Source organism: Haemaphysalis longicornis, unplaced genomic scaffold (assembly GCF_048455015.1).
Source record: "Haemaphysalis longicornis isolate Haplotype H1 unplaced genomic scaffold, Haemaphysalis longicornis Haplotype H1 scaffold_1, whole genome shotgun sequence".
Classification (NCBI taxonomy): domain Eukaryota; kingdom Metazoa; phylum Arthropoda; class Arachnida; order Ixodida; family Ixodidae; genus Haemaphysalis; species Haemaphysalis longicornis.
Genome location: NW_027526203.1, coordinates 392,703,257 through 392,715,481, shown reverse-complemented (window position 1 = coordinate 392,715,481; position 12,225 = coordinate 392,703,257). Strand labels below are relative to the sequence as shown.

Genomic DNA, 12,225 nt, shown 5'->3' with positions numbered 1-12,225 from the left:
CCTGTTTATTCTACTTATGGATCTCCCAATTCAAACTATCTCGGCCAATCCCCAGAGCGGGTAAGCGACAGTTTTTGTTAGGGGTTACTATCACCGTCATGAAGCACATTCCTGTGTGACAGCGGCCGACATGTAAGTGCGGCCTCTCTCGATTCGTTGAAAGATTCTGCGATCCCAGTAAGGTATTCGCGGCTCGCATGTTCAACAATGCATATACAGCCATCGATGCAAGATTCAGGCATGCCCCAGGTTTCGCCCTCCCGTGAAACCAGTATTTAAGCCAGCGTTACAATAAACAGACGATGTGAGATGGGAAGGGGAGAGGTGGAGTGGTTCAGCCCTGACCATGTTACTGAGGCGTACTGAGGGGGGTCGCGTTGCTAAAATGGTGTAATGAGTGGAATTCAGCCTCGAATAGCGAATGACAGGAACTCGCTAAGACGTTTTGCCGCCTCAGTTGTAACGCTTTGTTCATTTACGTCATATGTCGCGAACAACGGGGACTGTTCTTCGAATTCAAGGTGCCTCCCTTGTCCTTCCAGGTTACACGAGAAGGCTTACTTTGTGACCACAAATTTGTTCGTGGACTATTCAGAATAACATTCTAAAGAACACAGTGTTTGAACCTGACTGTTCGCCTATTTACGAAAAATAACCTGGCTTTTCACCCATTTGTCGCCTTTACCTGGTTCACGGGCGTGGCACGCCCGCACTGCCCCACCACTGGGAAACTGATGCGCGGATGCGTAGCTGCGTCACGCGGTGTCCTCTTGCAGCGGCGCAGCGAGGCGCCTGCCGCCGGGCCTTTCCGGCGCGACGGTTTAGCACTGCCGCCAGCAGCGCCGTCGGGACCAGGCCTGCGGCTCGCCCCGATGCCATGGCCACGGCCAGGGCTCTGAGCGCGAGCTTGCTCATCGCTTGCCTCCTCTGGCTCGAGGCACACGGCAGGGCCCACGACGATGGTGGCTTTGAAGAACTCGTCGACAAGACCTTCATCGGGTAAGCGTTTGACATCGACTCGGACGTCATTGGTGCGTCACAGCCGCTGAGTGAACACAAGTTGCTAGACATTTTTTGTTATGGAATGCAGCGTTTCATTCAAGTAAATAAATGATGACAGAGTTAACACTCGCCAGGACAGGATGCAGTGAAGACAGAACTCCAAAGGAGATACTGAAGGATCCGTTTGAAGACTTCTTCCGTTTCGAGGATATAGTTCATGAAGTTTGGAATGATGGAGGTAACTCAGCATACACTGACCCATGTGAAAAAAGAACTTTTGAGCTGAAGTGCCCGTGTGCTATGCTACCTAGTGCATAGTTTCAATCTGACGCGTCCGGTTGAAAAGTGACGTTTTTTCGCACGTTCACTATAAGGATAGAGATGGGTTGAAGCTTGGTTTATCAAACAACACAAGAACTTAATTGGCTACTTCTAGGCAGCTTAATTTTGTTCATGAAATAATAAAATTCACGAAGTGCGATTTTGTTGGATTAAGTTGCATTTTGTGTTTTGTGCAATTCTACTTCGCACGGTCAAAGCGCTTCCGTCCCATTGCTTGGAATCTTTCAGTCGAAGAACTAACTTCCCTAGGTTGCCACGTTAACCTCGCGGCGTGAATCGGTCCGCCATTCATTTCAAAGAGTCATGCTGCTCTCTACCTCTTACGCTGTTTCAATTGGCGAAAAATTTTCTTGTCTCATTTGTCGCGTGCGGGTACACCTCATTTGAGAAGGGGTGTGCCCTCTGTGCCGCGCCCTCTGCGATCAAGGAGAGGCGGCAGTGGAGTAACGGGCGTCTCCTCTTCCTGAGAACAGAGGGCACGCAGCGTGTTGGCCAGTTGGCCGTAACGTACGCAGAAAGAACGTTTAGAGCCCCGCAAAGGTACGAACAATGCGGCCATATTGTTCCCGCATCCGCATTGTTTCTTTGGGCTCAAAAACGAAACGCACAGAGCGATCTATCGCAGGAATACAACGCCGAAGGCTCGCGCCACTGCGTGCTCGCGTGTTTATGCTCCATGGAGGAAGAAGTGCTGCTCCTATATATATATATATATATATATATATATATATATATATATATATATATATATATATATATATATATATATATATATATATATAGTAATGAAAACCATGGTGAAAACTTATACGTGATGGCGGAGGAGCGGGGAAAGGGAGGATGGCACTCTAAACATTTTTAGAGCGATTCTAGTCGGCCAGCAATCGGTTGTTTTTTGACGTGCGTGAAACTTTAAATCTAAATCTCTATCAGTAGATGCCCATATAAATCTCTCACTGCAACGGAACTGAATTTAAGCGGGTTTGACCGTGCTGCAGAACCACGAACACACTGCCTGATAGATAGACGGAGGTGCGGAGCACCCCGTGCATTACCTGAACACACCTGCCCGCATTAGTTAACATCGATGAACACATTCACTCGTCGACATAATCAAGCTGTACTATTCAAAGATTCATCATGATCATCATCATCATCATCATCAGCTTATCTACGCCCACTGCAGGGCAAAGGCCTCTCCCATCAACCACCATTTATCCCGGTCCTGTGCTAACTGTGACCAATTTATACCCGAAAACTTCTTGATCTCATCGGCCCATCTAACTTTCTGCTGCCCCCTGCCACGCTTGCCAAAGAGTAATTTCAGCTTAATGAATTTCTGCAGGAATCTTATTGCTTATTTCGAATCCAGTTCAGGGGAATATGCGCTCTCCTCACACAAACAGAATAAATACGCATTTAAAACTTCAAGGTGTTGAAATGCTTGGACGCGGAACAGCCGCAAATTGTGGGAATATTTTCTGGTACTCCTTTTTTTTAATTTCTCCCGCAGTGCACAACCCCTGATAAAAAATTGTTCTTATTTGATTTCGCATTTTCTTTGGACAGAAAGTGACTTGCGCCACAACCGGTTTCGCAACAGAACGACTTACATAATCTATATCATGCGATTCGCGAAATGTACTTATCCGGGTCGATGCGAACTCGGCAATCCATTTTTCAAAAATTTTAAAACAAATCACGAGAAATCGCATCTTGAATTTAATATTCTCGGCGCAAAGGGAATAAAGTATTGTCTCAATTGAATAAAGGTTTCGGTTTCACACCGTCGGCGCGTCTCAGCGATTTTTCACCATTCGGCATGCCCTGAATTATTATTTTGTTTTATTTCATTCGCAGGCATCACCTCTTGTCGGTGAAAATAGAAGACAAGGCGCACGTAAAAACGCTGCTCGACGTGAAAGATTCCCTTGACGTAAGCACAGAATGATGAGACTTTTTATGCCTAAGTACATATGCATCGCTGCTGATTTTGCTCTCGCTTGTTCCTTTTGAGAACGAGACACTTAAATCTACACGCTGGAATGAATAAATTTTTGGCGCGCGGAGCAATTAATGAAAGTAAACGACGCTGGGCCTCTCATTATCGGCTCCGAGATGATCGCGAGCTGTTCGAGACACCAGCCCGGCGTTTGCTTTGCTTGTGCATTGATGCAACGGTTGCTGTCCGACAAGAGTAAAAGCAGAAAAAGACCCCCAATTTCATTCGCAGCAGACGACGCTGCAGTCTCCCAGAAATTTGGTCCTCAGGACAAATAGGCATCACTAAGCCTTTATGATATATTTTCAAATTGCACCACAATGTCTTCCCTGTCTCACAGCGGTTAACCATGGTGGTGGTTAGGGCACATATTACGTGCAGGCATGGCTCGTTTGTGAGCAATCACTAATGGCAGTTGTTTTCCTTTTGTGTTTATGTCGCTTGCAAAAAAAAAAGCTTGACATTTGGAATCACGCCATCAAAGAGGGCCACACTGGGTTGCTGAGTGTGCCTCCAGAGAGAGTGGGACAAATCATGGACGTCATGGAGTCTGCAGGCATGAAGTACCAAGTCAACTCAGACAATTTGCAAAGGTTAGTGTCCTTTTCTTCTATTATCCATATTTTTTATGAACAGCTGGATGCTTTTTAACAAGCTGAAAACCTAGATAAATACAGTAGCATTGCGCCTTGCAATTTAGTGCGAGGTAATAATTGCTCCAGCTCTTGGGCTTTATGAGAAAGAAAGTTGTTGGCTCAACAATGGAAGCAAGCAAATGCTACCGGCGATAAAGCCAACCTGTTACCTCAGAAGTTCTCAACACGTCTCTGAAATAGATTTTAAACGTTCAATTAATTTAAGTGTTGTTGTTTTTAATTAAAGCGGACTTGTTCAGTTGTACACACATGCGACTGATAAATCAGTAGACCTAAAGCTACGAATGCGAAGTGCATCAAGTATACAGAAAAAAGAAAATGTTCCGTTCACAGAGCAGACTCCTCTTATTAAACTGCTTCTTCGTTTATTGTAACTCTATATCTTTTCTCGCACGTAGACTGAAAGCTTTACTCGTCTTCCGTTCGCAGCCTCATCAACGAAGAGAAGAGGCTTATCGCGCCCGATGATGTCAGTGCCGAGGAACTATCGGCCCAGCTTCTCGATTACTCGCGTTACTACAGCTACAAATCTGTGAGTAAATAAACAACCCTCATCCCCTGCACTTGGAGTGAGCTAGAATACCCCATATTTCAGTGCACAATACGTGCACGCATGCAAGCACCGCCCAGTTGCATGGTTGCCGGGTGACTCCTGTGAGGAATCGCCAAATTTGCGACCTCGATCCCCAGTCAAGGCGTAGCCATATAAAACTTTTCATGTAATCAGAGCAGCCAAAAAAAAGTAGCCGAAGCCATGTAAAACGTTTTGTGTAATCAGGGCAGACAAAAAAAGTAGCCGAAGCTTTAGGGGAGCTTCAAACGCATTTTTAATTCGCCCAAAATTGTGTTTTAAAGGAGCCATGAAGAGAAAATGCAAGTTGGTTTTATTCGAAAGATTTCGTGTTTTATAGTGCCCCCAGCGCTTGTCCGGATACAAACGGTGCTTTATTCACTGAGAAATTAAACAATTTAGGTTAAAATTTTGATTTTCCCGCTCAATCGTGCGTTTTCGTGGTCCCAAGTGACATCACGGGAACCGACCGCTCTGCAGCCTAGAATACCTTCATTCACGCATCCGCCGTACAGGGTAGAGACACGTAACGCTGGCGCCGCCATGTTCGGTTGCTCGCTCGCCGCCGAAGCAAGTCATTGTGTCAAAACCGCGCTAAAATTATCGCCGCAACGCGGTTTACTGAAGACGTTTGAATCATATTGTCTGTTTCGCGTTGCTAGGTCTCGTGGGAAACGAGAAGAATAACGCGTTGAGCCCGTTGGCCCAATTGCGGCGGCACGGGACCGTTCAAAGGTTGTCTCCACCCTGTAGCGGTGTTGGTTTGTTCCCGCGTTTCTTTACGTTCCGTAACCTAGATGGCGCCACCATACCGTGGCAAGCGTTTGGTTTGTTTTTGCCCGCATTTAAACCTGGCTTGTTTTTGTGTTGGGAGAAAATATTCGTTCCCTGAAACAGTGCTCGCTCGACAAATGGGGTCACGTAAGACACCGTTGCTTGCGTCAATCGGCCAGTGTCGTCTGAGACAACCCCAAGCCCCATAGTGCTGTGCAGCTAAACCAAAGCATGCTGTGCGCAGTACGAACAGCAGAACGCATCAGTACTTCTATGTTTACATGTGCTTTCGTAACTTCCACTGTTTGTCCCATCATTCCTATTGCTTTGTAAAGAATGTGCCCTAAATTTAAGCGCAAATCGCTCGTTCGTCTAGTTTGTAAGCTCTACCTAATTTGCGTCTGCTTCTGCCAGCCTCCGCCAATCGCAGAGCTTAGCCCATGTGACATCATAGGTTCTGTTGCGGGAAATGAGCTGGTGGGTCGCATGACCATTCCCGTTTTTCCTAATTATGTAGCTTATTTGAGCGAAGTTTACGTTAAAAGTGGTGTCAGTATGATTCTAACGAGACAATCTTTTGAATGAACCAAACTTGTGTTTTCTCTTCATGGCTCCTTTAATAACGATAGTCTTTCTTAGGCTACTTAAACGTAGAAATTTTGGTCTGTCTGTCTGTCTGTCTGTCTGTCTGTCTGTCTGTCTGTCTGTCTGTCTGTCTTTGACTCGATTCAGCCACCCGGCCAAAGTGAAACAGAAACTGCGCAGTAGTCTTATATACTCACAGCCAAATCTAAACGTCAAAGTCCGGTGTTAATGTTCATACTTGTACATTGTTGAACAAGAACAAGACATTACGAAAAGATAAGGCAGAAAATCAATACATAAGGGATATTTGCATGCAGTGTTCCTTTATTTAAAAACTGTGGTTGATTCCTTTGTCATAGGAATCAGACAAACACGAAAGTGAAATGTGCAGCGAAATCTGCAGCTGAGGATGATTTGCGGGTCGGCTGCTGTCTTGTGGGTGCGCTTGGCGAGCGACGTCTTGCTAGCAGGTCGCTTCGGCAAAGGTGTACTGGCGTCATTTCCGTGACGGATATGACGTCAGTGAAATCTTGGGGTATCGCCGCATAAAACACTTTCGTGTTAAAATATGAAACCCCAAAACAAACAAACGTAAGCATAACGTACTCTTTAGTACTAAAGGTTGCTTCTCCGCAAGAAGACCCTGCGTGCAGGCGTGCACCCTTTACAAGCCGCTTGCTTCGTTGTACAGGCGTCACTTCCGTGACGGATATGACGTCAGCGAAATCTTCTTGTATTCGGAATAAAACACTTTCGTGTTAAAATTCACGGATGCTTGGTTTTTTGCGATAGCAAAGGAAATACTACATCAACTGCATAAAACCGTCGCCTGCTGCTGCCCGCGCCACTATAGCTCTTGGCGGCATTTAAAGGGGTCCTGAAATACCTTCCGCCGATGCGTGGATGTACATGTAACCAAATAAAGCAATGTATTAGCAATCTCCTCCCGCAAAAATTTTGTTGAAGCGATGAGTATTAGCTGAGAAATCGTAAATCAAAAACCGCGTATTATCGTCGCGCCGCGTTTCCTCCTCCTTTCAACTTACTCTCCGCTGTTGACGGCGAGAGAGCCTTCCCTCCCATGATGCTGCGCTCCTCGGCGGTGACGTACTTCCGCTATTGCGCTGCTCACACAGCTGTCTGCTACGGGCAAGCTTTGTTGACACCATGAATCCCGCTCTGCGCTCAAGGCTGGAAAAACGAACGAAAAATCTGGCCGCATGTGTGCGGCGGCCTGGCCTTGCCCTTTCGCGGTGTACGTTGCTGCAGAACTTTGCTAACGGCGGCACGCGACTCTTTATCGGCGGCGAACTCGCAGCCGCACGGGTAGGATCCTGCGCTCCCTCCCTTGGATGCACAGCGCACTGTTTATCCAAAAAGCGCCGTATCAGATGTGGCCCCGCTGGTGCCGGGTCTTATTTTGTGGCGGTGGTAATTCCTGGCGGCGGCATGTGTAAAAGACATTTTAAACCGATACAGAACCCGTGCACAAAACGCCAGTTCAGCTTGGGGCGACGCGTGGTGGAGAGCGGCAACGTTGGCAAAACATGCTCCTCCGCGGCTCCGAGCTTTCTAGCGCTGGAGCGAGCATCATTTGTTTGACAATATCAAACATCGGTTGCCCTAGAAACAAGGCACAAACCGCTCTAGAAGTCAGTTACGGTTGCGTGATCCCGGTTCAGCTTGGGGCCCCACCTCGCGGCATATGGGCACTGCAGGCATACTACTCACTCCCATTTGGAAGTGCGAGATGCGTTTGGCATTACAGGAGGCGATGGTGTGTGTGTTGTGGACGCCTTTGTTTCGCGATGAAATGCGACGTTGTGCTTCTGCGGGTGGATAGTGCTTGCCATGGTCTGGATTATCTTTCTCAAGCGGCGTATAACTCAACCTTGCATAGCGTATGTGCAGTGTGCGTGGCTAAAAGCCATCTCGGCTTGGGCGCCAGAGTTAAGTGACTTGCTGTTCGTCCCCGCAAACCGCGCGCGAGGTGAGTGCCGAATTTACGACGGGCACGAGCAGGCAACCCATCGTCTGTCAATCGCGGTTCAGACTTGCAACGCATGTTGTGACGTTGTGTTCGTTCGAAACGCATCTCTGGATTGTTTGGAAGTTGAATAAAATGTATGCGTCAAACCCGGGCATTCGGCTCAGGGCGTTCTCTGCGATTGCTAAGAAAGAAGTGCCACGGGGCTTCAACGCTTTCTTTATGGAACGTACTCAAGTAAGAGAATATTCATGTCGTGTTATGGCCCTGTTGCATTCAATACAAACGGTTAAGCGTTTGTTTACACTTGTTTCGTTTGTCGTAAAATGTCCAAGCACTCCGGCACTCCGCTGGCAGATCAGCCGGCGAGCCGACGCTGAGCAGACGACTCATCTCTTTGCCGGAAGTGCGTGAAAAAGCCGCCAAATAGCAGGATGTCTAGCTCATGACGAACATCTGGGAATCGATGATGTAGACATGTGAAGATGACGGCGTCCAAAAACACGAAGGAAAGGGTGAGAAAAAAGCGACAAACTTTGCAACAAAAGTGTGAGCTTTCCGCTGCGCGTAAAAGAGTAATACTTGGCACAGATGATGTTGACGACCCAATCTAACGATTGCGCTAGTCAATTTAGTGTGCTCAAAACGCCTTTCAGGGCCCCTTTCAGAAATCAAACGGCAACAGCAACGAAAAATTTCACTAGACGTTCCGCGTTCCGTTTGGAACGCTGGTGGAGTAGGGCAACGGGGTTCTATAAACATTGTAGTCGGGTGCCTCGATTCACGCACGTCTCCGCCGTACGGCAGCGCTGGCATCGAGATACCCGACTTGGAGAAGTGGAACGCGGTAAATTTAAATTGCCTCGAGCAAACCTCTATCGTGTTATCTTGGAAGGAACGAGACGGTAGAGGAACAGCATGAAAGGTGAGCGGGAAAGAGAAGGGAGGCATTTACTAGGCAGGGGTGCGAGTCGACTATCGTCTTTTGTCGACATTTGCAACGAAAGGAGCGGATACGCGGCCATTTTTTAGGTTTAACTACTGCAATCATGAGCGCTTAGTATTTCTGAATTGACGCCCGGTAGTTGCCGTCGAGGACCCAGTGCGGGGCCACTTTCCCGAACCTTCTAGGAGCAACACCTCCTAACATGGGCGTAGCCGGAAGATGGGAAAAGGCCTAACCCCCCCCCCCCCCAAAAAAAAAAAAAAAAAAAGTTTCAGAGCGCTGCATCGCCCTCCCTCTTCTTTTGGCTGTTCCTGTGTCCCTGTGTTTATAGCGAGGTTCCTGTTCTGTGTCGGGGGTTGTTATACCGGCTGAGTATAACATCTCCGAAAAATATTTCTGGTAGCGCTACTGTCTCCTCGTGCAATAGAACAAGTGCTTAGGCTAGTTGGTGTAATATTTTGAGCAACTGTAGCGCAAAAATAAAGGACGCGTATCTGCTCAGTTCGCTGCAAATGTCGTCGAAAGACGATAGTCTCCTGCCGCCTCTGCCACGTAAATGCCCCTCTTTTCTCCCTCGCTCTTTGCCCTCGTTGGCCTTGCGCCATTAAACACCAACCATCATCATCATCATTTCTCTCTCGCCCACCTATCATGCTCTTTCCCTCCATCTCGCTCCTACGACGACAAACAAGGAAAAGGTTTGCTAAAGTCAATTAAATTTATCCGCGTTCCACTGCTAGCGCCATCTACTGAAACATTTTGTTACTGTTGAACCTGGAACACCACGGCGAGGTCCAGGCTCATGGGAGCTCTTTTTGTTTTTGTCTTTTGCGTCAAATTATTGTTTTCAGCGCGTTTTTTTTATTTGCTATCGAAAACACCAAGCACACATTTCTCAATTAAAAGAACACCACTGCGAGTGCCAGTTGCGCGCATTGATGTTTTGACCCAAATCTGCTTAGTCTTCTTTTTGCTCATGCAATGTTCAAAAGTATGAAGTAAATTTCCAGATTTAGTGGTTCGGAAAGGTTTTGCCTATATATAAGGTTCTCGTTCATGATTTATTTTTACTTTTGGCCAGATAGCTAAATCGGGGGACGAACGGACGGATGGACGGACAGACAGACAGACAGACAGACAGACAGACAGACAGACAGACAGACAGACAGACAGACAGACAGACAGACCAAAATTTTTTTGGTACAAGTAGCCCAAGAAAGACTATCGTGTTTAAAAATGCGAAGCGAAAATTGAAGCAACAAGATGTCACACCCAGAAGCACATCATTCGTGTATTGCGTGCTGTTTAAGTGACCCACGTTATACCTGCGTGCATATAAAGTTCAAGGTGTTTTTTCAATGCTTCCAGTTGGTTTTAACGTTACGTTCATTTCCTTTGTTTCTTTGCTACCATATATTACGTAAACAAGAAATGGCATGCACACGACTAAGTGCGAAGTGGAACGCACAAATCTCGCCGTCCTGATTCATAACAACGTATGTGTTCGAGCTAGTTGATGTTCCATGATCAACCACACATAAGCGCAAACATTCTCAGACAAAGGACGGGACGCACAAGGACTGCGTTTGACCTTGTGTGTCACGTCCCAAACGTCTGAAAATGTTTGCGCTTAACGGCGATTGGGTCCTGTTTCACTCGAGGACAAAGGGCATGTACCCCCGTACCGTGCCTTCAGCAGCACCGTTCGTGGTTCACCGTTCACGGCGAAACCTTAAGAATTGTGCGTTTTTTGTCGTTTTGCGTGCATTTCATTTCTTGCTGACCGCACGTGCATGGAAGTCGCTGTGCAACGAAAACTACGTATTTGCGCGATTCTAACGCGCATGCTCTTTAAAAAAGGTGGTGGCATATACTAACAGAACACTAATAAGTTACTTGTCACAGCATCCACTAGGTACTTAGTAACTAGAGGTAGTAAATGTAGCACTAGTAAGTTGACTAACTGAAGCAGGTAGTAAGTGCGCACCACTATACCTACAGCAGGAATGTCCTCGTGGGCACATGCTTTTACTAACTGGTCATGCATAACCCAGTAAAAAGCGCGACTTTAATCTAATGTGTGCACACTAAAAGTTTTTACACACTTTCTGGCCGAAAAGGGCGTAAAAATCTTGCCCCATGGCACACACATTAAAAGGTGTGTTAACTAAAAAAAAACTAAGCTGCCGTGATGAAAAAACTTCAAGTAGAATGACAGATTTGGTAATAATTCTAACCCTCAAAACCTGTCCGCGCTGTCATTCAACTTTGTTCTTTTTTCAGCATGCCTGTTTTTTGTTTTAACTGTTAATGCAAGCCGCTTCTATGCCCAATAATTCTAGCTATGGTTGTATAGCTATGCCTATGCTACCTATGATTTCCTGACCAGAGAAGTTTAGTTACTGGTAAATTTGGACATAATTCTAACCCTCAAAACCTAGCTGTTCGCATTACAAGTAACCAAACCTAGCTGGACAAGCTCACGGTGCAGCGCACATGATGGCACACGTACAGGAAACGTAGGGAATTATGAAGTCATCATACGCAACCATTGCGACAAATTTCAGGGCATTTCTAGCGGGAATGAATTGTGGGAGCCAACTTTTGCAGCAAGGATGCCTCTCAAGGCTCGTAGCAGGCGATTTGCACCAACCACTCAAATAGCTAAGTTGCCTGATGTGGCATATCGCAGTCGACGAAATTGCGTGTCGGCACCGCGACAGGGTATTGGCGATGTTGGTCTGCATGGAGCGTTTAATGCCAGCGCAGGGCGCGGAGAGGGAAACACTGACGTGCCTGGACTTAGTTTACAGAAGAGAAAAACGCAAGCTGCTTTTTCACTCTAGGAAAGATGATTTATGCTCTATGAACATTGTGTTTCACAAAGACCAGCCAAGTCCACCCAAAATACTGAAGGACTCCTTCGCATTGAGTTCCGCGTTCAGATTGGATACGTCGCGTAGCACCAAAACTTCGCATCGTTGGCGCACATGGAACGCTACCGCTTTTCGTGGAAGCCGTGTCCGCCAGTAGCCCTTCAAGTTGCCCCTGTGTGCGGCTGCTGCTCGTCTGGGTGGCCGCAGGGGTGCACATCCTCGGCTTTGTACCACCCAAAGACGAGGATGACATGGGCTGGCTCCGCCCACCGGGCTCGCGCTGCAGCATGGGGTGGTCGGGGACCACCCCGCCACGCAAGGCGGAGGACCGCTTTTGGCAGCGGATGATGTGCTGGAAAAAGAATGGAAAAATCGCAAGCAAACACTCGCTTTCTTTGTTCTTTGTTTCCTTTTAGTTGTCCGTGAAGCATTGTGAAATCTTTAGGCAATGTACCGAAACAAAAAATGACTACGGCTTAGCTCA

At 47.0% G+C, this 12,225-nt stretch overlaps 1 protein-coding gene across 2 annotated transcripts in view; it reads left to right on the top strand.

Annotated features, from left to right (window-relative positions):
* The first annotated feature begins 791 nt into the window (after nt 1–791).
* Nucleotides 792–12,225, top strand: part of LOC144155303 (carboxypeptidase B-like) — a 29,949-nt gene continuing 18,515 nt past the window's right edge. Inside the window, exons 1-4 of one of the 2 annotated variants that reach the window (XM_077686649.1) lie at nt 792–999; nt 3,205–3,280; nt 3,803–3,939; nt 4,432–4,534. In XM_077686649.1, coding sequence (XP_077542775.1) covers nt 878–999; nt 3,205–3,280; nt 3,803–3,939; nt 4,432–4,534 — 438 coding nt within the window. In that variant the 5' untranslated portion in view covers nt 792–877. The remainder of the gene's footprint in view (nt 1,000–3,204; nt 3,281–3,802; nt 3,940–4,431; nt 4,535–12,225) is intronic. The other variant, XM_077686648.1, reaches the window with a different exon arrangement.